This window comes from Jaculus jaculus, chromosome 16, assembly GCF_020740685.1.
Source record: "Jaculus jaculus isolate mJacJac1 chromosome 16, mJacJac1.mat.Y.cur, whole genome shotgun sequence".
Classification (NCBI taxonomy): Eukaryota; Metazoa; Chordata; class Mammalia; order Rodentia; family Dipodidae; genus Jaculus; species Jaculus jaculus.
Window position 1 is genome coordinate 33535051 of NC_059117.1, and position 25787 is coordinate 33560837.

Genomic DNA, 25787 nt, shown 5'->3' on the forward strand with positions numbered 1-25787 from the left:
AAAGTAATTCCTATAGACTAAAAAGGTGGATCCTAGAAGTTTTGACTTCGATAAATTTAAAGGTAAAATGACAAAAGGTTTCTAAGAGTGAGACAGGTTTACTAACATGCAAGTATGAGTTCACCACGAATTTGAATGGATACTGCTTTTCCTATCAAAAAGTTATTCACCCTCCACTTCCTTTCTCACAACGCCACCTCAGACTAGAGTTGACTCTGGAAATAATTCAGGGTCATATTTCTATCATGTGAGCTTGACTAAATCACATTCCATCTCAGTTTCTGTGTCATGTAATTTCAGTTACATTTTATTTTCAACAAATATGTTGGATGTTCATAAAATAGTTCCTTAATAATAGTATATCTTAGCATCCATATATGGTGGCACATACCTTTTATCCCAGCACTGGGGATGTAAAGGTAGGAGGGTCACTGTGAGTTTGAGGCCAGCCTGAGACTACAGAATGAGTTCGAGGTCAGCCTGGGCTAGAAAGAGACCCTACCTCAAAACAAGCAAACAAATAATGACAATAAATTTTAGTTGCAAACATTTAGCTAGTGACAAAAAAATGTATTCACTTTTAATAATTTGGCCAACTTGGTTTTTTTTTCTATTTACAAACATTTTCACAGCCACTTTTAGCAGCTTTGATTATTATAAGAGTCACAATAAAACCATGTTGGTGAAATATAGTCATAGGATTGTGGAACGGTTGAATACGATCTATTGTTTCAGCCCAAGGTAATGGCTTATTGCCAGGGCATCTGTCAACAGACTGTTGTCTACATAATAGGTAGCTTTAATAAAAGTGTAAAGCCATTTTGGATTCATTCAAAAACTAGATTCCTCAAAATTACAAGGTGTGATTATTTCTGTTTCTTGCAGTAACCCTTTCAACAGAGGTTTTACCTTTCTTTTGTCCACAAATAAGTGTACTGACACCATGGTGTCCACTCAGCATGCCACAGGCACACCCAAGGCCGATGCCAAGAATACCTCTCATCACAGCTATAATTATGTTGCCACAAGAAGTCATAAAAATTTATTTCATTTATTAACTCAAGAGCCCAATGAGATGATTAGTTAGTCCTGGCATATTATTATCTGCCTGGCTGTGACCTCATTTCTTGATTTCACTTTTTGACATTGAAATAATATAAAGCAACTTGATATTAATTTTGACTCAAACAATGTTAGTAGTCATTGAAATAACTTTGTCAGTTTAAAGTTGGCATACAGTTAGTGTTCTCTCCTGAAGTTTTAGGTGGAGCTAATTAAGAAAGATTATTGAATCTATGATAAAATCTAATATCCAAAGCCACGATAAACACGAGATGTACTCAGTTATTTTCCACAAAATCCACACTGATGAATGGCAACAACGAGTTAGCATTAAGTCTGAAATGCTTTACATTTGCACAAGCTTTTGTGCATTTGTCTAATTTTAAAATATATTTTATTTATTTACTTGAGAGAAAGAGAGAGGGGGGGAGAGAGAATGGGCATGCCAGGGCCTCCAGCCACTGAAAAAAAAATTCCAAACACATGTGCCCCCACACCCTTGTATATCCAGCTTACATGCATCCTGGAGAATTGAACCGGGATCCTTTGGCTTTGCAGGCAAATGCCTTGACCACTAAGCCATCTTTCCAGCCCATTAGCTATTTCTTTTTTCTGCTTATAAATATTTCCACTACTATCACTTGCAGTACAATCTTAGCAGATGCCACTTCAGGTTGTACTGGCTGAATTGTCAGTCAAAATTATTTGAAAATATTCTCATCCTTAGCTGTTCCTTAGAGAAATCATTAACAGTATACAACTTCAGTCACTGCAAACTCCACTCACAAAAAGCAGAGAGGAGGAGGAAGAGACTTAGTAAAAAGCCTCCTGTCTTGGCCTTTTGAACACAAGGTTAACAGGGGTACACCAACGGCCAGTCTATCAAAATGGCCTGTTTGTGTATGTAAGGGGATGATATTTGGGCACACATACACATGTGCATGCGGACGTCAAAGGACAACCTAGGGCATTGTTCCCCTCAGACACCATCCACTTTTTTAAATTAATTGTGAATGTTACTGTATGAACATATTACAAATTGGTCACATTCCTTTTGTGTTACCTTCTTTGCCCTCCCTTTCACCCCCATTTCCCTGAAGCCTGTCCTCAGTGGGGTGACTGCTATTCACTGTGGAGGTATGAATGTATCAGTTAGGCTTTAGGGGGAGGATAATGATTCATTCAGAGCACACCTTTCCACCCTGTGGCTCTTAACATTGTTTCTTTGCTTGTTTGTTTGTTTTGGTTTTTCAAAGTTTCACTGTAGCCTAGGCTGACATGGAATACACTCTGAATTCTTAGGGTAGGCTCGAACTCAGGGCAATCCTCCTACCTCTACCTCCTGAGTGCTAGGATTACAGGCATGCACCACCACGCCCAGCATTCTTACATTCTTTTTATCTTCTCATTTTATCTTCTCTCTGAGCCTTGGAAGGCATGTTCTAAGTCTCCTTCAGTGCTGAGCAATATGCGCTTTTCCTCTTTGATGTGTTCTTGCGTCTCCTCAGTGTCTACCACCACCTGCCTGGAGGAGGTTCTCGGGCTATCTATGAGAGCAGCACGCGTGTTTAATCTGCTCCTTCCTCTGTAATGTCTCCTTGGACCTGGCCTGGAGCTCACCAATTAGGCTAGACTGCCAGCAAAGTGAGCGCCGGGGATCTGCCTGCCACCTGGTGCTGGGATTGTAAACATGTGCCACCATCCCTGGCTGATCAAACTCAGACTCACGTACTTGAATGGCCAGCTATCTCCAGAACCCTACGTAATCTTTTAATTGACTATTGATATTTCTCTCAATGTCATCAACTCTGAGTAACGCCTATTAAATAGCCAATGGTATAAGTCATGCAGTCTGAACACATTTCTTCCATTGCTGTAATCAAGCATGATTTAATTAACTGGCTGCCCAGAGATAACATTCTTTGTTTGGCTAAAAATGTGCAACTTGAAAAAACAAGAACAAAAACAAAAATTATAATAATGTGCCACTCAGAAAATTATTTTGGTCTAAGCCTCATTGAAATATTTTAAGCTTGTGAAGTATAGATAAAAGATATTCTATTTTAAATATACTTTTTTTTTTCTTGGTTTTTTGAGGTAGGGTCTCACTCTACCTAAGGCTGACCTGGAATTCACTATGTAGTTTCAGGACAGCCTCAAACTCATGGTGATCCTCCTACCTCTGCCTCCCAAGTGCTGGGATTAAAGGTGTGCCACCACCACACCCGGCACTACACTAATATTTTTATTTATTTATTTGAGAGTGACAGACAGAGACAGAAGGAGGCAGATAGAGAGAGAATGGGCACTCCAGGGCCTCCAGCCACTGCAAACGAACTCCAGACGCGTGTGCACATTTGTGCATCTGGCTAACGTGGGTCCTGGGGAATCAAGCGTAGGCTTCACAGACAAGCGCTTAACAGCTAAGCATTTCTCCTGCCCTATAATAATATTTTTTAATGTTGTATCCTATGGAAATGCTATGAGTGTTTAATCTGGTAATACTTATAGATATTTTGTTTGTTTTTTTGGGTATTTTTGCAAAATAAAATGCTGTGCAATCTAATTAGAACACAAAATGATTCATGGTACTCTGGGCTTTAAAGTATGACATTCAAAATACACTCTGTTGTTTTGGGATGCTGGGTGTATGATGGTAATTTTTTTAATATTTTATTTCTTTATTTGAGAGAGAGGAAGAGGCAGAGAGAAAGAGAGAATGGGCACACCAGGGCCTCCAGCTACTGCAAACAAACTCTAGATGCATTTGCTCCCTTGTGCACCTGGCATACGTGCGTCCTGGGGAATCGAACTGCAGTTCTTAGGCTTCGCAGGCAAACACCTTAACCGCTAAGCCATTTACTCAGCCCCCATGATGGTAATTTTTTAAACGAGGATTAAATATCAGAGCAAAGCAAGTGATACTTGGCCTGGAGAGATGGCTCAGGGCTGAAGGTGCTTGCCTGAAATGCCTAATGACCTGGATTTGATTCCCCAGTACCCACACAAAGCCAGCTTTACAAAGTGTACAGACATCTGGAGTGTTTTACAATGGCTAGAAGCCCTGAAATACCCATAAACCCTCTTTCTCTCTCTCCCCTCTTTCTCATATGCTTGCACACTCTCTCCCCCTGCAAATAGATAAAATATATTTTACTTCCTCTCTTGGGCTGGAGAGATGGCTTAGCAGTTAAGCGCTTGCCTGTGAAGCCTAAGAACCTCTGTTCAAGGATCAATTCCCCAGGACCCACGTTAGCCAGATGCACTAGGGAGCACACGTGTCTGGAGTCCGTTCGCAGTGGCTGGAGGTCCTGGCACACCCATTCTCTCTCTCTCTCTCTCTCTCTCTCTCTCTCTCTCTCTCTCTCTCTCTCTCCCTCTCTGCCTCTTTCTCTCTCTATCACTCTCAAATAAATAAATAAATGAAAATAAACAAAAATAATTTTTAAAAAAGTTTCCTCTCTTAGCAGTTTTCAAATATGAAGTATAGCACAGTCACCACATTGTACACCAATACTTCAGCATATTCCATATAATCAACATGTTGTGGTTTTGACCACTATCTATTCAATCTTTCAAACCTCCAACATGTAGTAACCACCTTTTTGCTCTCTAATATTTTTAGATTCTGCATATAAGTGAGATAATGCACCATTTCTATTCTGTAAGTTCTCAGTTTATTTCAAGTGATTGGTTTTTATCATTATTATGGGTCCTATTTTGTTATTTTTTTAACATACCTGGTAATTTTTGTTTGTTTGTGTGTTTTTGTTTTTCTAGGTATGGTCTCACTCTAGCCCAGGCTGACCTGGGAATTCACTCTGTAGTCTCAGGGTGGCCTCAAACTCATGGCGATCCTCCCACCTCTGCCTCCCAAGTGCTGGGATCAAAGGTGTGCGCCACCACACCCTGCTGCACACCTGGTAATTTTTTAATAAATGCCATACATGAGAATTTAACAAATTTTATGCCATATATTTTTATATTTCCATAAAGATTCTTCAGTTTTGATCTGTGGTACAGTTAAAATTACCTGGGAGGAGTTGTTCTTTCAAGGATTTTATTATATGTTAGGCAGGACTGGAACCTGTTTCCAAAGCTAGACCCTTATGTACCCTCCACCCAAAGTCCGGACAGGATTCTCAGTGCTCACATGCATATGCGAGTAATGTGACTATTCATAAAGTACCTTTTGCAGGTACCCTAGCTAATCTTCCTCAGTCATGTCTCCTTTCTGTCCGATGCTACAGTCTGTCTTGGCTTTTCGGATACTCATCTATGAGCTCTCAGCTCAATGAGTCTGTTGCCTCAGTGCACCGTCCCTAGACCACCTAGAAACTCTTGCACGTGAGTGAGCAGAGGCAACCCCATGTCTGCTCACTACACTTACTCTTGCTTAGCTTACGTACAGGGTCTTGAAAACCAATGGCTTTTTACTTTGTATATTTTTACTGGCTTCCAATGGGAGGATAAAATATTTCTATTCAATCTTGGCCAGAAACGAAAATCCTACCATATGGAATTTTGTGCCTATAATTGCATAGTGAGTTTCCTTCCACTTTCTCATGCTAGCCACTACATGGTAGTATATTACCAGTTATATTACTCAGCCAATTTTTGATCATTGATTGGAACTGGTGTAATATGTTAAGGAAGCAATTCAACAACCCCATCAAGTATGTAAGAATACATATCCCTTAATATATAGTTCCATATAGGAATTTAACATTAGGAAATAAAAGCTAACTACACAGATTTTGCAAAATGCATTCATCACAGCTTTATCTTTGTTAGTAAAAATAAATTGGGATGCTGGAGAGATGGCTTCACAGTTAAGGCACTTTCCTGAAAAGCCTAAGCACCCAGGTTCAATTCACCAGTGCCCAGGTAAGCCAGAATCACAAGGTGGTGCATGCATCTGGAATTCATTTGCAGTGGCTAGAAGCTCTGGCTCATTCATTCTTTCTCTATCTACCCCTCTCTCTTAAATAAATAAATAAACTTTTAGAATAAGTAAATAAATGAATCGAAAGTAGTCAGGTGTAATCCAAGCAGGTATGCCAATATGCAATGATATAAAAATGTGATAACAGCATTATTGAGGGGGAAATCAGCATGTAAAGAGGACTACTTACTAAGAAGAAGTTGGTATTTTCAATTAGTTAAATATTTTTAGAACCTTTCAAGCGTGTAAAATGCTTGTACATGCCTGGAGAAATTGCTTAGTGGATAAAGCACTTGCCTGTAAAACCTAAGGACTGAGGTTTGACTCCCCAGAACCCACATAAACCAGATGCATATGGTGGCACATGTGTCTGGAGTTTATTTGCAGTGGCTAGAGGCCCTGGTGCACTCTCTCTCTCTCTCTCTCTCCCCCTATCTATCTGTGTTGATAAATAAATAAATAAAAATTTTAAATGTTGTGTATACACACATATATACATATTAATCATATGTGTATAAGGAAAGGTAACATTAAATCCACCTCCTAAATTATTTCTGAATAGTAGACTTTGATCATTTAAAATTATGACTACTCTGGTTTTCTAACTATTTAGTTCAATAAACATAGATTACTTATTTTAAGAACTATTTTAAAAAAGGAGAGGAGATGAAGGTTAGGAGGAGAAGGGAGGACATTAGGACCTGGTTTGTCACTTGTGTTGTATTCTCGGATTGTTATTGGGGATAACACACACACACACACACACACACACACACACACACACACACACACTACCCAGTTCTGTCCTCTAACTTTCTAGTAATACCTTCACAATTAAATAACATTCCCAGTTTAAAAAGAAAAATCAGGGATCCACAGATAAATGACTGATTTCAGGAACAAGAAAAGATAGTACAAAATGAACTTAGAAAAATTTCTGGGGTCAGAAAACAAGAACATATTCAGGGAATAGTAAGGACATGTCACAGGACAGGAATACCAATTTGAAAGGATTTCTACTGACTACACTTGGGGAAATATCAAACAATTATATTAACAGTTTATAAACCAGCTGAAAAATAAGGAAACAGGGTCTATACTAGAATAAGTTAAAAGAGGAAGATTTGCTTATTCACATAGCTTCAATGCAACCTTGCCTCAAACATTTATAAACAGGAAAAGAATAACTTTATAATAGAGAAACTTAGAAGGATTCCCTTTTTATTAGAAAGAGAGAGACAGAGAGAAAGGTGGAGAATTGGTATACCTCTAGCCACTGTAATTAACTCCAGATGCATGCACCCCCTTGTGCACATGCATTACCTGTGTGTCTGGCTCATGTGGGATCTAGGGAGTCAAACATGGGTCCTTAGGCTTCACAGTCAAGTACCTTAATCACTAAGCCATTTCTCTAGCCCCAGAAGACATCGCTTTTAATGTAAAAGTGAGTACCACCAGAAAAGGACCAAAGTTGTGTGCCACCAGGGCACAGAATCTCTTCTGTGGTGTTCATGGGATAACAGATTAGCTAAAATTGGAAGACACACAAAAAAAAAAAAAAAAAAAAAAACCTGCCTACAATTTTCACAAAAGGTTACGAACATCAGGGTAAGAATGCAGAAGTGCTCTAGATTGAAGGAACTAGGAGCCCGTGGTAACTGAATGGCGTCACAGTTCTGAAGTGGCAATCTTCTTCTCTATGACATTACTGAGACATCGGACGGCATACTGTCCAGGACCCACGGGACAATCATGTATCAAACATCTTTCTTGATTTGTTTTTATTTGGGGAGGTACTTTGATATATATTTATTTATTTGCTAGCAGAAAGAGATAGAAAATTGACAGACAGGATGGGTGTGCCAGGGCCTCCAGCTGCTGCAAACAAACTCCAGATGCAGGGACCACCCTGTCATCTGGCTTTACACGAGGGTACTGGGGAATCAAACCCAGGTCACTGGGCTATGTAGACAAGTGCCTTAAACACTGAGCAATCTCATCCACCCCTGGGGAGGTAATTTTTATTTAGCTTTATTTTGTTTTAGTTTTTGTGGGGTATTTTGGTGTTTGTTTCTTTTGAAACAAGTTCTCACTGTGTAGCCCAGGCTATCCTGGAACTCACAATCCTCTAGCCTCAGCTTCCCATATAAAGGTGTTCTCAAAGTACACCAGCATGCCACTCTTAGCTTCTTGATTTTTTTTTTAATTTGAATTTTTTTTAATTTTTTTATTTGAGAGTGACAGACACAGAGAGAAAGACAGATAGAGGAGGAGAGAGAATGGGCGCGCCAGGGCTACCAGCCTCTGCAAACGAACTCCAGACGTGTGCGCCCCCTTGTGCATCTGGCTAACATGGGACCTGGGGAACCAAGCCTCGAACTGGGGTCCTTAGGCTTCACAGGCAAGCACTTAACCGCTAAGCCATCTCTCCAGCCCAGCTTCTTGATTTTTATTATGAGACTAGATGGTTTTCTCCTTTCTTTCTCCAACTTTGGCCTTCCTTTCCCTCTGTTCTCCTCTTTCCCTCCCAAGTTGATCTCTTTCCTATATCAACTTTTGTGACTCCAGCACAAACATTATATTTCAAAAAGTCCTCAGAATGAGCTCCATTGGTTTATGTGACAGTCCTCACATGACTATCTTTACTAATAGAATTAATGAAAGGTGAATGTGCCAAGAATATATGAAAATCATTTCCATAAGGCAAAAATTTATTAAAATATAAACTGACAATTCACCTTAGAATATTACTAAAGATGAATCAGTGTTTATTTTTAATAAATATTAGGCTAAAATACAACATTCTTTTCCTTTTTACTCTCCATAAAATATAATGTGCATAACCTTCATAAAAATTCATATACAGGGCTGGAGAGATCGCTTAGTGGTTAAGTTCTTGCCTGTGAAGCCTAAGGACCCCGGTTCGAGGCTCGATTCCCCAAGACCCACATTAGCCAGATGCACAAGGGGCGCATGCATCTGGAGTTCGTTTGCAGCGGCTGGAGGCCCTGGTGCCCCCATTGTCTCTCTGTCTCTCTCTTTCTCTCTCTCTTCTCTCTCTCTCTCTCTTGTCTCTTTGTCTGTCACTCTCAAATAAATAAACAAAACCTTTTTTGAAAATTCATAGATAGGCCTGCCATGGTGGCACATCCCAGCTCTCAGGAGGCAGAGTTCAGGGCCCTGACTTCAAGGCCATGCTGAGATTACAGAGTGAATCATAGGTAAGCCTGGGCTAGAGTGAAACCCTACCTCAAAAAACAAACAACAACAAAGAAGTTCATATACATAATTTAAACCATGTTTTTCAAGCATTTAATTTTTTTTTGTTATGCTTTGTCTTTTGAGGTAGGGTCTTACTCTTGCCCAGGCTGACCTGGATCAAACACTTAAATTTTAAGTATATGTCTGTGTGCATACATGCAAAACTGGCATTTTTATGCTATTAAATATTAAAATACTTATTTTGTCATAAAATGTCCAATAAATGTGACCACAACTTTATAATGAACAGTGAAAATGCTTAATTGAATATCATCATTTTTTTTTTGGTTTTATGTTTATTTATTTATTTGAAAGTGACAGAGAAAGAGGCAGATAAAGAGAAAGAATGGGCACGCCAGGGCCTCCAGCCACTGCAGACGAACTCCAGATGCATGTGCCCCCTTGTGCATCTGGCTAACGTGGGTCCTGGGGAACTGAGCCTCAAACAAGGGTCCTTAGGCTTCACAGGCAAGCACTTAACCGCTAAGCCATCTCTCCAGCCCAGATCATAATTTTTTTAAAAAAATATTTATTTTTATTTATTGGAGTCAGAGGGAGAGAGAGAGTGAGCATGAGAGACTGGGCGTGCCAGGGCCTCCAGCCACTGCAAACAAACTCCAGACACGTGCGCCCCCTTGTGCATCTGGCTAATGTGGGTCCTTGGGAATTGAACCTGGGTCCTTTGGCTTTGCAAGCAAGTGCCATAACTGCTAAGCCATCCCTCCAGCCTGAGAAATCATCACTTTTTAAAACTGTTTTTAATAGAACTATGATTCTGCTACTTTTTAAAGCATGAGTTTTATATTTTCATGAGCTTGTAAGTTAAGGGTGAGGTAGGGTATGGGTATGAGTTTATATGTGCGTATGCATAGTGTGGAGATCTCATTAAGGAGACAAAATAAGGGCTGAAGAGATGGCTCAGTGGTTAAAGCACTTATCTGCAAAGCCAAAGGTTCAATTCCCAGGACCCAATTTAGCCAGATGCACAAGGGGGCGCATGCATCTAGAGTTCATTTGCAGTGGCTGTAGGCCCTGGTTGCAACCATTCTCTCTCTATCTCTCTGTCAAATAAATAAAAATAAAATATGTTTTAAAAAGAAGACAAAATAAATCCCGTCACTCAGTTTCTACTACACTGAGCTTAGATTAGGGTGTGGAATCCTGATTAAATAGGATATAACTGTGACAGAATATATGTAATAGTGGATATATGTATTATATGTAATATATGAGTGAAAGATATATTTCCTAGTGAATACATCATGTGTAGTTTCTGTGAAAGTATGTAATAGTGAACATATGTATTATATATAATATATGATAGTAAGAGAATATATCATATGTCATTGTGAATACTTACATATCAATTGTGAAAGAACTATTTGAATAGTGCTCTAAGAGGAAACAAATATGCTTCTAAGTTGGTCATATTTAATTCAAATAGTCTGAAATTTCTATCAAGCTTCTATAACTTTCTTACAGTATGTAAATAAATGTCATTTCATGTGAATCTCTGAATATTAGACAGAAGGCAGAAATTGAGACATGATTCCTTAATGCAGAGATTTTTTAAATGTCACATTTAATCTCTAAGAACATATTCAATGCACAAATCTAATTGTAATTTTTTTTAATTTTTAAATCTTAAGCATTATTCTTCAAGAAACCATAAGAAGAATTCCTGTCAATTTAAATTAACTTTTCCTCCCAATGTATGTCTGACCATAGGCAACAATTTCAAGAATTGGCATCATAGCACAAAATGCAACTAACATGGGACTGTCAGTAATCATTTCCTTTATATACGGATGGGAGATGACACTCCTGATTCTGAGTGTGGCTCCAGTGCTTGTTTTCACAGGAATGATTGGAACCTCAGCAGCTACTGGATTTGCCAATAAGAATAAGCAAGAGCTTAAGCATGCTGGAAAGGTAACATGAAGACTCTTGTTATTACCATAACATTTTTAGCAGAACATAATCAGAGATCCCATGTTTATAATGTGAAGCTTTATGAGGAAACTGAGAAATGTTGTATACATACAGAGATGCATGCAGACCACGTAGGGGTAAATCACAGCAATGTAGACTGTGGTTTGGAACACAGATCTGGAGTCAAGATGACTATAATTTTCTACTTTCTTTCATCTCCCTTTGTTGTCCTTAAATTTCTTCCACCTTTCAAATTTGGTTAACTTTAGTTTGCTCCTCTATGATGTAAGAAGAACAATACTAGTATCCACTTAACACATCTGTGTGCTGCACGAAACAGCATTATTATATGTAAAACAATTAGGATGCAAGCATCTCCTGGAAGACAGGAAGTATGGGGTATAATGTCAGCCATTGTTCCTGCTACCCATCCTGGGGAAATTTCCCAGTGACATGACTCAAGCAGCTGATGGAAGAAAAAGGTTGGTTTAAGCTTACAGGTTCCAAGGGAAGTTTCATCTCGGCAGGGAAAGCATGGCGGAGCAGACAGCAGGGAGTCGCATTAAGAGGAAGCAGCAAGAATGAGCTTACTATCACTGGCGAGGGAGACTGGATTATAAAGTCTTCAGGCCCGCTCACAGTGACACACTTCCTCCAGCAAAGCGCGACCTCCCAAAGGTTTGCCGGCTGGAGATCAAGTAGGAGGCTTAATCAAGAAGGCATGGGGCTATGGGGACATTTTACATTCAAACCATCACACTCGTTTATTGAAAAATATTTTTTCTCTTTTTTTTTTTTTTTCCAAAACAAATAGGAAACCTGACAGTGACTGATAGTACTTAAACAAGAACTACCTAATTAAAATTAATGACTGATGTCACTATTTGGAAAAATCTTTCATCTACTTAAGCTCCTTAGGATCAATCATAATTGAGGTTTAAGTAAACATTGCAGGGCTGGAGAGATGGCTTAGCAGTTAAGACGCTTGCCTGCAAAGCCTAAGCACCCATGTTCGATCTGTCTCCAGAACCCACGTTAGCCAGACACACAAAGGTGAGGCAAGCACAAGGTCACACATGCCCACTAGGTGGAGCAAGTGTCTGGAGTGCGATTTCAGTGGCTGAGGCCCTAGAGTGCCAATTCTCTCTCTCACTCTCTAAAAAATTTCTTTTAAAAAGAAAACATTGTATAACATAATACCACCTATGAAATAAAAAATAAAAAGGATATCATTTGCTCTAAGGACACACCCCAAGTAGGTTCATCCACACACTACTGTGAGTGTTCATCCATCTCCTACGAACCCGTCCCCTCGTGACTGACAGGACTGGACTTGCCCTGGCTGTCTACTCTTGGATGGGTGATTTTGTTTTGGGGAACTTTGGGGTTCTAGGTATTCTGGTTTTTGCCTTGTGTTGTGTTCCAAGCTACCCCTTGAGGCTTCCACGACAGCCTTTTGGAGGCTGCAGCAATCAACCCCTGCGTCTTCCCTGAGGCTTACACATCACATGTTGGGCTTTCCTATCATTCCACATTGATGATCACCCTGTGAACAAGAAAATCATTTTAATATTATTTGTGCTCTGCATCACAGCAACTTCAGCTTAGCTGGCCAGCATCACCATCATGAATGCTCACGTCAAGCTCATGATCAGGACAGTGATCTGCCTGACCCCCTGGACTTTTCCATCTTTCTTACCCTAGATAAGGAACCTAGAAATGTCTGCTTGTCTGTATAAACTAAACTACTTAACTTGGAAAATATTTGCCATAGAGACAGTGAAAAGTTGTAACCATCGCTGTGTGATTTTTTTTTAAAGAAAGTTTATAATTTGTGCAATTTCTAAATTAATGAGATGTTAGTTAGATTTTGTGCTTCTTATTTTGATGCCGTGAGCTTTAGATAGAAACGTGCCCTTAGATTTTTCATTTTTGTTTTTAGATTAACTTGAGACTCTACAATTAGTAACTCCCACCAGATAGACAGCCTGAGTCCTTGCCCTGTAACTTTTAGTAAGTCAATTTACCAAGGACCAACTTAGAATATAGATCAACAAAACGCACTGTCCTCCTTAGCTGTGTGTGTAGTTAAGACAAGTCATCATGTGTGTGGCTTCTTTTTCAGACTTACAAATGCTTTATTAGCATTTTGGTTTTTTAAAATCTATCCAGGCCAGGTATGGTGGCACATGCCTTTATTGTTATTTTTTGTTCATTATTTATTTATTTGAGAGTAACAGAGAGAGAAACAGGCAGATAGAGAGACAGAATGTGTGTGCCCGGGCCTCCAGCCACTGCAAATGAACTCCAGACACGTGCGCCCCCTGGTGCATCTGGATAACGTGGGTCCTGGGGAATTGAGCCTCGAACTGGGGTCCTTAGGCTTTACAGGCAAGTGCTTAACCACTAAGCCATCTCTCCAGCCCTATTAGTGTTTTTTAAGAGTGCAGTACTTTTTCATTTGCATGCATGGGGTTTGGGGGGGGTGTCAGGGCCTCTTGCCACAGCAAACAAACTCCGGGTGCTTGCATGGCTTTCTCTATCCAGTTGACGTGGGCATCCTGGGACTGGAGCCTGTGTCAGCAGTTTTTGCAAGGAAGTGCTACGCGCCACTGAGCAATCTCCCAAGCCCCACCCACAGTAGTTTCTAAATTTCTGTAATATTACTCTACACATTGTGAATATCCAAAATATTTTTTTTTGTTCTTGCTTTTTTCTTCCCCACTCCCTCAAGCAAGACTTCCGTGTTCATACCCATCTTCTGTGTAAACTTATGTTAAAAACTGAGGATTCCTTGAGTTCACTTCAAAATTTATGAGACCTTAAAGCACGTGAGCATCAAAAGTGAGAGCAGAATCTAGTACTCCTGGCCACAATCTGGAAATCTAGTGCTCCCACGCAACCTAATGCTGGGTGTCTACTTGGGTCCTCTGTACCATGGTCTGCAGTGCCCGCCAAACAAAATGTGGAGGCAGAAACCTGTATCCAAAAAGTTATTCCAAGCCAAAAGCTTTCTCCATTTTGGATCTTCTATAATTGCACATTCTTTATGAAAACTATCTAAAAAGAGACAAGCATTAACCATATTTGACTTACAAATTTTTTAAGTTTATAAGCATCAAAATGACAGATGGTTTTCTTTGGCTTAAGAAGAATTTGATAGACATATCGCATGATGCTTTATGGGAATATTCTCCAGTCCTGTTTGGTTGCAATTTGTACTCCTGTGATGGAGTAAAACAATTATTTATTTGATTGTCTGCTATATTTTATATGAATTGCTTCATAATTTAAAGGAATCTCTTCTGTATATTAGCATAATATTCATTAATGTTTAATTTTCCTGCTTATGGAACCAGTTTAAATTAAAAAATCAGTAAACACTTAGAGGGCCTAAAGTTGGCACACTAAATCTTTTCAAAAGAAATTTCTGGAGCTAGAGAGATGGCTTAGCAGTTAAGGCACTTGCCTGCAAAACCTAAGGTCCCAGGTTCGATTCTCCAGATACCACGTAAACAAGATGTACATGGTGGCACATGCATCTGGAATTCATTTGCAGTGGCTAGAGGCTCCGGCATGCCCATTCTCTCTCTCTCTCTCTCTCTCCCTCTCTCTCTCTCTCATTCTCTCTCTCTCTAATAAATAAAAAACTAAATAAATAATAAAAATTTTTTTTACAAAAGAAATTTCCTCAAGGAGCTTTCATCTGGTTCGGTGTGGAGGTAAGCAGTAGCACTTGTCAGAAAAAATTACTGACTTGATGTATTTTCTATGTTCCCAGGGCAAGTGACTGAAATTCTCTATCAGGAAAAGTTCAAACGTCACTAAATTACTTCTATATTTTATTGTCCTATTTTATAAGATAGCCACAGAAGCTATGGAGAATATACGTACTATCGTGTCATTGACACGAGAGAAGACCTTTGAGCAAATGTATGAAGAGACGCTTCAGACCCAGCACAGGTGACGGCAGCTCCACTCCACTACCTCTTTTGTGCTGCAAAGGCAGTTTCCGAATGGCACCAGGGGTCTACCTACCAATCCACTTCCTCTGGAAACTTTCCTATGAATGGCACATCATCATTTCTCACATGACTTCACCGTGAGGAGGTGAAGAAGTATCAGGGCCAGGCACAGTGAGAATAGATATTTTAGATCTTCCTCATTACCACTTAATGTCTCTTAGTAAGACTGTATCTTTATCTCATTGTCCCGAAAGAAGATTAAGGAAATAATATGTTCCAGAAAGAATGGAAGATTGCTCATTCTTTCCTCTAAGTCCCTTAAGTAGTTTATTTTTTGAAACAAATCATTGCACAACAAATATGCTCATCTAGTCAGATGTCCTTATCACAGTGGCTCCAGGGTTCTCTTTGTGGTACTGTGACAGAGATTGCTTTGTATTCTTTTGCATTCACGCTTGTGGTTGGTACCACCCTTTAACTGTCAATATTTGTCCTATCGATACAAGACTATTATTTTTAAAATGTAAATTGTATTCCTAAATACTTCTAAACTAAATCTCTTTAACTCTTACATCAGCTATTCCTTTGCCAACCTTATCCATGCATTTGAAAGGAAAGGCAACTTTGTTACACTGAACCGTACATAGCTGGAGAAAATCCTGTCTTCTCTGTAATAATTCCTTTCTCTTTAATTCTTAAAAATACATATCAACTAAATTATAACATTTCAAAGTCCTCTATATTCAACATTCTAAATGTAGTACTTGACCTTACTATAATTGAATCCTCATTATTTAGTAACTGTGCATTTCAGGAATAACTTGAAGAAAGCACAGATCGTTGGAGGCTGCTACGCATTCGGCCATGCCTTTCTGTATTTTGCCCATGCCGCAGCATTTCAATTTGGAGCCTATTTGGTTCAAGCTGGAAGAATGACACCAGAAGGAATGTTCATGTAAGTTGTGCAAATGCATCAGCCCTGTAAGTGGGTCATATACATGTGTCTAGTTTATAGAAGATTAGCATTTAGATCACATGTGGGAAAAAGACATTCTTGAAACATTTCAAGATCTGCATCACTGTGTGTGTGTGTGTGTGTGTGTGTGTGTGTACATGTGTGTGTGTTACTTTGTTGTTACTTTGTAAATAATACTTGTTTACATTATATATTTATGGGTTAAAATGGGATTTATCAATATGTTTACATTGTGTGATGATTAAATCAAGCTAATTTCTGTTGATTTTTAGTAATTATAAGAACTTTGGGCCGGGCGTGGTGGTGCATGCCTTTAATCCCAGTACTTGGGAGGCAGACATAGGAGGGTTACCATGAGTTTGAGGCCACCCTGAGACCACATAGTGAATCCCAGGTCAGCTTGGGCCAGAGTGAGACCCTACCTCGAATTACCAAAAAAAAAAAAAAAAAAAAAAAAAAAGTATGGTGTAGCTGGTAAAATGTTAATACTGATATAATACAAATACCAAATGAGTTATATTACCAAATGAATTGTTCTTGGCTTCAGTTTACTAGAATATGGAAATGCAAGAGCAAGCCATGGTTTCTTACTTACTTCCTGGGAAATTTAAGAGACTTAATGGCACTCCCAGTGTGGAGACAACTTTTATAAACACTACTGCAAATCAGTATATGTGTACATGCACACACACACACACACACACACACACACACACACACACACACATACACACACACGTAAATTCCCCTTCAAGAAAATAGCATCAAGACCTGATCATTGTTAGCAATGGAAGCGTTGTTTGAGGCTTGTATTTTTTATTCTGTTCACATAGCCATGAGTCTCCACTTTATGAGAGCACCTAAATATAACTACTGCAATTGGATTTTTTTTTTTGAGTGTTATTTCTCAACTGCCTAAGTTGAAAATGTCAGAAATGTTGCTAGTCCGTGCCATGAATGCCATTGCTAAGCATTTAGAGCCACAGATAATCCACAGATTTTATCAAAACCTCACATACATTTTGATGAGCAGCCCTCTGAAGAACATTCTGCAGACTTGGTTCCGTGGGTGCTGCCATCCAGAGTACACTGCACCTCCACACTGGGCATTGCCTCCCACTTTGCATGGTATTCCTTGGAATATCACTGTGAAACATATTTGTACTTTGAGGAGCTATTTATCGTGAGGAAATGGACACAAGTCATTTGAAGCCATCTGGTCACAAGACTATGTGTACTAGATTTTAGTTCCTACCCACACACGAACAGCTTTGTTTGGCAAGCCTTAAATGATATCCTAGGAAGTTTCTTTGGCAAGTATTATAAGAATCAATTTACAGTTCACCAACCTAGTACTCCTACATCTTAACTGATGTAAAGTAAAATTTGGCAAATTCCCTTTAAAATGAAATATCTGCATTTAAAATTCAGCAGAAAAGTACAGGCTCCCTGTTCTCCTTTGTCCTCATAGCCTCTAAGACAGAGTGGCCTGCTGCCTGTGTGAACATCAGAACACAGACTAACGACTCCGATTAACTAGAAACAAGGTCTGCAACCACAGAGGTGAATGTAGGCACCTTCCCCAGCTAAACCGCTCTTTGTATTCCAAACGTTTGATTGCAAAACAAGTACTTGAAATAACATGTTGTCCCCCTGATGCTATAAACTTTCCAGCCTTGTGAAATGCCCAGGGCACAGTCCTTCAGTACATAATATGGGATGTCAGGAATGCAAGATGTACAATGATTTTATTACCTCTCTTTTCATCAGTTTCTCTGAAATAAGTTTCCCTTTGCTTTGCAATCACCTAAGGAAAAGAGATCTTCCCCAGGGACGGTCCATCTCCTTGCACGTATTTTCAATATCTCGAATCTCTCCAAAGTATCTCTAACCAATCCTTTCCCTCCTCACCTCTGAAAAGACTCATTGTCAAGGTCATCACTGACCTCCATCTTACCCACCCATACTTGACCATTCAGGTCTTCGTTCTCCACTCTCCTTCAACTGGGCATCGCAATGGTCTCTGTTGAGTCCTTCCTGAAGCATCACCCTCTCCAGGTTCCTCTAGCCTTTTCATCTTAGTTATTTCCTTCATTGGCTCATGGTCTTCTGCTGGGTTTCTGGGGGCTTTAGGGTTCTCAAACCTTTCATCTCTGTACTCTCATAGGTAAGGTCATCTAATACAACAGCTCTAAATACAACCTGTGTCCTAACTCCTTCTGCATATTTCCAGCTCTAATCCTGAACAAATGACCTTTTGCCAACTCTGTTCTGGACTCCTCCACTTGGATTCCTAAGAATATCTGAATGAATCCAAGACATAGTTCATTTTTCCTTCTGAAAGATTCTCTTTCCTTATGTTTATAAACTTTTGATCATTCTTAAATCTCTAGGACACCATTCTTAACTAATAACACAAGCCACGGCCCCAACGTTTGCTCAATCCAAAAATTAAGGAATTATCCCTGTTTCTTCTTTTGCCCTCACTCACCATCTTGAACGCTAAATCCTGACAGCTGTAATTCCAAACTACCCCCTGGACCCTGCCCTCACCACCTAAGCTTGTGCATGTGAGTAGACCACTCCACTTCCCTCTGATGTCCCTGTGTCTGCTCTTGCTTCCCCTACAACCCATGCTCCACATAGACGGTAAGCTGGTCTTTTAAAGCACAAAGCAAATTGCTTCCGTTTATTAAGATACTATAATAACTTTGAAATTGAAAGAGGAATAAAGCAAAATTCCTTCCCATGACCTGAAAGGCCTCCACGATGGGGCTTCAGCCTTCTTTGCAACCTCATCCACTGTTTCTGAGAGGTGAGCAACATTTCCGCCCCATCCTAGGGTTCGATTTCTAGAACACCCCATCTCAGTGTCATGGCATGTTCTCTTCCTCCTGCCTGGAATGCTCATTCTCCGTGTCTTGGCTAGGCTATCTCTTTCTTACCATCCAGGCTTCTACTTCTAAGCTTACTCCTCAGAGAGACTTATGACCACTTATGACCCAAAATGTCCTCTTTCCTCAGCTTTTCCATTATCATGTTTTACTTCATAGCACACACTACTACATGAGATTGTCTTTCTTATTTATTCATTCATTGAGCACTTTGGCTGAGGGCAGGTCTTAGACTATCGTGTTCATTGATATTTCCTAAAAGCCCAACTAAGACCTTGACATAGCACTTAGTAGGTATACAATAAACATTCATTAAGTAAATAACCAAATCAAAACTGCAGCATGAGCGAGGTGTGGTGGTGTACGCCTTTAATCCCAGCACTTGGGAGGCAGAGGTAGGAGGAAAACCATGAGTTCCAGGCCACCCTGAGATTACATAATGAATTCCAGGTCAGCCTGGGCTAGAGCAAGACCCTATCTCAAAAAAAAAAAAAACAAAAAAAAAACTGCAGCATGGCCAGGTATGGTGGTGCACGCCTTTAATCCCAGCACTCCAGGAGGCTGAAGTAGGAGGATTGCTGTGAGTTTGAAGCCAGCATGAGACTACTCCAGTAAGGCTCCACCTCCCAAAGGTTCCACAAGCTTCACAAAAAGCACAACCAACTGAGGAATAAGTATTCAAACACCTGAGTCTAAGGTGGACATTTAACAATCATACCACCACCAAAAAAAAACAACTAGGAAGGGCTAGAGGTGTTCCTCAGTCATAGAACACGCGATGGTCCATCATTAGGCAGTATAGTTAGTCCTAGAAATCTGCCTCCAGAGTCAAACATACTACCCCTGCTTTTCCTCAGTTCTGTACCCAAAGATGTAATAGCATTTACCATGGATAGAATACTTGGGCTATACCCACTGTGGTTTGTATAACTGGCAATCTACATCTACATACTGTGGTTTATATAGGTTTGTGTAGGTTAAAACTAAACAAAGATGGGCTGGAGAGATGGCTCCACAATTAAAGACACTTGCTTAAAAAGCCTGCCAGCCTGGGTTTTATTCCCCAGTACCCACATAAGCCAGGTGCACAAAGTGGTGCAGGTTTCTGAAGTTCATTTGCAGCATTAAGAGGCCCTGACATGCCCATGCACGCTTTCTCTTCCTCTCTCTCTCTCTCTTTCTGTCCCCTCCATCCCTCCTCACAAATAATTAAAATATTGAATTTTTAAACTAGACAAAGAATTTTCTCCATTAATGATACAACTGCAAGATCATATGAATCATTTTCTAACTTTTTAACTGATAAATAAAATTATATGTATATCAATAGGATAATTATGCTTTGGTTCATTTATATCATAGATAAGGTTTAAATTAGTATAAACATATTTTACCTTCCTCAAACATGTATTTTTTATGGGGAAACACATAAAAGCCTTTCTTCTAGCTTTTTAGAATGTGAAGTCCTCTGTTGTTTTCTGTAGCCACACAAATGGACAATAGCATGCTGAACATTTTGTTTGTTTGTTTGTTGTTTTGTTTTGTTCGAGGTAGTGTTTCATTCTAGCCCAGACTGACCTGGGATTCACTATGGAGTCTCAGAGTGGCCTGGAACTAACTCATGGCTAACCTCCTACCTCTGCCTCCTGAGTGCTGGAATTAAAGGCGTGTGCCACCATGCCCGCCCTGCACAAGGAACTTCTTGCTCCTTACTGTAGCCCAGAACCCACTGATGAATTTCCTCATCCTTACACACACACACTTAACTCATCTTTGGGAACCAAAGTTGTCCAAATACACTATTGAAGTATTGGTCAGAAAGAAACAGGAGAGTATCTAGAAAGAGTGTGCTACATCTTCTGAGGCCAGTGTAGGCCCACTCATCTCATTCATCGTTCCTGGCTTGTGGCTGGGGACTGCAGAACTTTGCCCACCAATCAAGACCACAGCCCACCAACACAACACTGGTATAGGACCTGTAGATTTCTAGGGGTTACCGGTTGCTGAGGTGTACTCAGCCCTGCGCTGCTGCAACCAGCTGCAAGAGATGCTAGCTGAGATAGAAGTCTGTTAGACTGCACATGTGTACCATGAAGATCTACCAGTGTATGGTTTCACCAGCCCAACACTGATGTATACTTCTTACCCTGTCCTAACCCCAGTAATTGTGGTCCTGCAACATGGTGTCTACCAAAATTAGGGATATTAGTGAAGGCAAATGCTTGACTACCTGGGATGATGCCCTGAGTCACACTTGAATCTCACAGTCTCAAGAACGTTCACAGTTTCAAAGGTGCTCAAAACCTCACACCAACTTGGCAATGATGCAGGCTTGAAACATAAGCTCCTCCCACTGAGGGGGCAGATCAAGGACCCAGCCCTGAGGACCCACCTACTGACAGCTGCTGCCTTCAGCTTGGAATGGCTAGTGGAGACAGTCCCTTGGCCACAAGGCTTGTGCTAAACTGGGGCTTTGGAAGAGAGCAGGTGTGCCCCAGACCTCCAAGTCTCCCGAAGCTGGAGGGGAGGGCCTCGAGGCTCTGCGTGTGAGCTCTCTGGCCTGTGTAGAGAATCTGATTCCATTCCTCTGCTCTGCCTCCAATGTGGAAGGAAGAGTCATCAAGCACTGATGACCATCTATCCAAGGCAGCTCCAGTGACTCAGTCTAAGAGGATTAGCTTGGACCTGGAATTGGCCCACTCACACGGTGGCTTCACTGTAGAAGGCCTGGTACGGGTTTTCATTTCTGAGGTCTGCACTTAGTCCTCTTTCCTCCCTTTCCCCACAGGCAAGATTTAGAGGTGGCTCAGCTTGCTCAAAGTCACATAATCAACATACAGTGAAAAACAGATTCAAGTTCATGATTCTAGATGCCAGCCTCGATGTTTAGCAGACCCTTACTATTGTTTATATTGCTAATTCTATAGCCAAAGCTTCCTAAACTACTTTTGTAAAATTGCTTTCAACAATTCTTGCTTAGTTTTTCCAGCATTTAAATACCCATAGCTGGGCTGTATCTCAACATAGATGGAACACATAACTTGCTTAGATTCTTTTATGGCCCTAAAATATCAAATAAAAAGTTTCAATATAAAAATCCCTCTCCCTTGCTGGTTACTATACCTTTCTAAATTTCTTTCATTAAATTCATTAAAAAGGGTATCTAGAGATGATCATTTTAACTATCGGAACATATGCAGGGCATCAGCAAAAGATGGAGCTGAAGATGTAGCTCAGTTGGGAGAGTGCTTGTCTAGCATACATGAAGTCCTGAGTTCAATCCCCAGCACCACATAAAATCCGCCATAATAATGCATGCCTTTAATCCTAACACTCAGGAGCTAAAGGCAGGAGGATCAGAAATTCAAGGTTATTATCAGCTACATAGTGAGTTTGAAGTTAATGTGGGCTATATGAAAGCCTACATATAAGAAAAGGTAGTGATAAATGAATGGAGTCATATCTAGAGAAACATGAACACTACATCCTTAGCTGCTCTCCAAGCCTGAATAAGACCTTATGGACTTCTTGAAGACACTGTCAGAAAATTTCTTAGTTGACCAGCAGTGTTGTTGAGAGGATAAAGCCTCCTATAAAGGGGAAGTATGCATGTCTTTCTGATAAAAGCTATCCAATGCCTTGCCTATTTTTCAAGTCCTCATGCATGGATGTTATTTTATGTTAAGTGGGATGGTTTGAATGTGAAATGTGGCCCCATAGCCTCATGTGTTTGCGATGAAGCCGCATCCTTGATCCTCAGCTGCTGGAGCCTTTGGGAGGGAGAGTCTTGCGGGAGCTGGCGTCGTTCGAGGGGCAGGCCTTGAGGTCTAGAAGTGCAGCCCCTCACACCGTCTCTCGGGCTGGCCCTCCACGCTCCTGCTCTGGCCATGCTTTCCACGCCACGGGGAGGCGCCTGTCAATACTATAAGCCGAAGCGAACCCTTTCCTTCCGTAAGTGGCTCCTGGTTGAGTATGTTGCCCCAGCCTGTGATGGAAGCTGCCGTGCGAAGTATAGTTCCCACTGCCTCTCCTGTACTGCAAAGGCAGAGTTTCCAAATGACACCAGGGGCGTAGCTCCCAATCCATTTCCTCTGACAACTTTCCTATTGCAGGCATGTTCTGAAGTGGGCGTTTAAATGAGGTGATAACATTTTAATCATGCAGCCAGAGACTAGGGCTTAGTAGGAAGCATATCTAGTCTAGGCTCTCGTGCACAGTGTGGTAGTAAAAGACCCCTTCTCCCTTTATCAGACTGGCAGTACCTGATTTGTTACATCACGACGAACGTATAGTTAACAATCTGAAAGAAGTGTGTTTTCTCCTTTTTCCTTTTGCATTAATAATTAGGCACCATGTCAAGACCATATACTCTAAGCACATGGTTGGCTGGGGCAGGTCAATTGTAAGTTGGAGGCCACCCTCAGTTACATAGTGAGTTCCAGGCCAGTCTGAGCTACATAGCAAGACCCTGTTTCACTGAAATAAAAATAAAGGGCTGGAGAGATGGCTTAGTGGTTAAGTGCTTGCCTGTAAAGCCTAAGGACCCCGGTTCGAGGCTCAATTCCCCAGGGCCCACATTAGCCAGATGCATAAGGGGGCACACATGTCTGGAGTTCATTTGCAGTGGCTGGAAGCCCTGGCGTGCCCATTGTTTCTCTGTCTCTCTGCTTCTTTCTCTGTCTGTCTGTTGCTCTCAAGTAAATAAATAAAAATAAACAAAAATAAATAAATAAAAATTAAAAATTGCCGGGCATGGTGGCGCATGAGTTTAATCCCAGCACTCGGGAGGCAGAGGTAGGATGATCACCATGAGTTCGAGGCCACCCTGGGACTTCATAATGAATTCCAGGTCAGCCTGAGCTATAGTGGGACCCTACCTCGAAAAACCAGAAATAAATAAATAAAAATAATAAATAAAAACATGAAATTAACTTTGGCAAGATCTGGCATGTGAGCTGTTAGGCAAGGCTCTGCCTAAGTGCCTTTTCCAGTAGAGGCCTAAAAGCACTGGGGGCTGGTAGAGGCTCTTGCAGCTCTCCGGCCCCACTTCAAGCCTTCCTCCGTGACTCACCTACTTCTTTATTGGCAAGAAGCTAAGCACAGGAGATAGGCAAGAGAGAATCGAGACAGGACAGTGCATTTTGGTGAGAAAAGCCACAGCCTGAGAACCTGAGCCAGACAGCACGCGTACTTGTGGCCTATCACTCCGAAATCTAAATTCAGTTCTCCAAAGGAAATCATGTTGGACTTTCAATATGAAAGGCTGGTTTCAAACAATGCACATACTTGATCAGTCCTTTGAAACCATAAGGGATAGAGAACAGCATGCTAGACCTTTGCCACCAGCTTTGCGTGTAAGGACTACTTGTAATTAAGAAAGTAGCCTTAATTAGTCAAATCAAACAGGAAAGACTTCTTTCCCTGTACCCTATCATGAGAGCCACCCACTGCTGCCTGGTTTCTCCCAAGACATCATCTGGGGAAAAGGAGCATGAGCCAGCTAGATCATCAGTGAAGGGAAATGTTCAAAGAGAAATCAAGGCGGAGTTGAAGGCTTGTGAAGAACCTAAGACTTGGACAAGTGTTAACAAAACCAGTATGTAGGCAATGGCCTTCCACCAGATTTCCACTGAAAGGAAAAGGGTGTGTGTGTGGCGGAGGTGGGGGTGGGCGGGGGGACACAGCCATCCAGAGGCTCACTTACATCCCAATCTGTGTGATCTGGAGCCAAGTACAGAATTTTCCCCAGCTGGGGTTTGCTAGTTTGGTAAGTGGGAAGTTCCTGCTCTGCTAACCTCCTAGGTGGTCAGATGATTGTATCATGCATGTGAAAACATTCAAAGGATTCAAAGTATCAAATCCATCTCAGTGGCTTGCTTTCTTCTTCCTCCCTGCCATGGAAAGGGTTTCAAGGAGGAGGGAGAGGATCTCTGGGTTGTATCTGAATGAGGAGAAAGAGACGAGCAAGAAAACCATGGAATGGCCATTTCCAGGAAGAAAGAGTGTCAAAGAGTTACTAAGAGGAGTCTTTAAACACTGCATTTTGATCTGCTATGCTAAAGTATTGCCTCAGAATTGAGAAAGTTTATTTTCTTTGTTTTAAAATTTTTATTTGCAAGTACAGAGAGAGAAAGAAAGAGTGAGTATGGGTGTGACAGGACCTCTTGCCATTGCAAATGAACTCTAGATGCACATACCATTTTGTGCATCTGGCTTTACATGGATACTAGGGAATTGAATCCAAGCCTTCAGGCTTTGCAAGCCAGTGTCTTTAACTGTTCAGCCATCTCTCCAGCCCTGAAAGCTTGATTTCTAAAAGTGCCCACTGATTCTCTTTCCATGAGAGGACTAGCATGCAAACTTTTATTTAGTGAGCATTTATATTCCAGAAACTGTACCAAATAGTGTACGTTATTTATGCATTTAATTCTCACAACAACCCTACAAGATGTAGACATTCTTTTCTCCAGTTTGCCAGTAAGTCAGACAGTCAGGAAATTAAGTAAAATACCAAATGTCACACAAGCTATCTAAAAAATAGTGAAAGCCTGGTGTGGTGGTGCACTCCTTTAATCCCAGCACTCGGGAGGCAGAGGATCACTGAGAGTTTGAGGCCATCCTGAGACTACAGAGTGAATTCCAGGTCAGCCTGAGCCAGAGTGAGACCCTACCTCAAAAAAAAAAAAAAAAGTGGAGTTTAGCTGGGCATGGTGGCTCATGCCTTTAATCCTAGCACTAGGGAGGCAGAGGTG

At 40.8% G+C, this 25787-nt stretch overlaps 1 protein-coding gene across 1 annotated transcript in view; it reads left to right on the plus strand.

Moving 5' to 3' along the window:
- Abcb5 (ATP binding cassette subfamily B member 5) overlaps window positions 1–25787 on the plus strand; it is a 150109-nt gene that overhangs the window by 109408 nt on the left and 14914 nt on the right. Inside the window, exons 17-19 of the mRNA XM_045135642.1 lie at window positions 10997–11200; window positions 15063–15163; window positions 15980–16120. Of these exons, the coding sequence (XP_044991577.1) occupies window positions 10997–11200; window positions 15063–15163; window positions 15980–16120 (446 nt within the window). The remainder of the gene's footprint in view (window positions 1–10996; window positions 11201–15062; window positions 15164–15979; window positions 16121–25787) is intronic.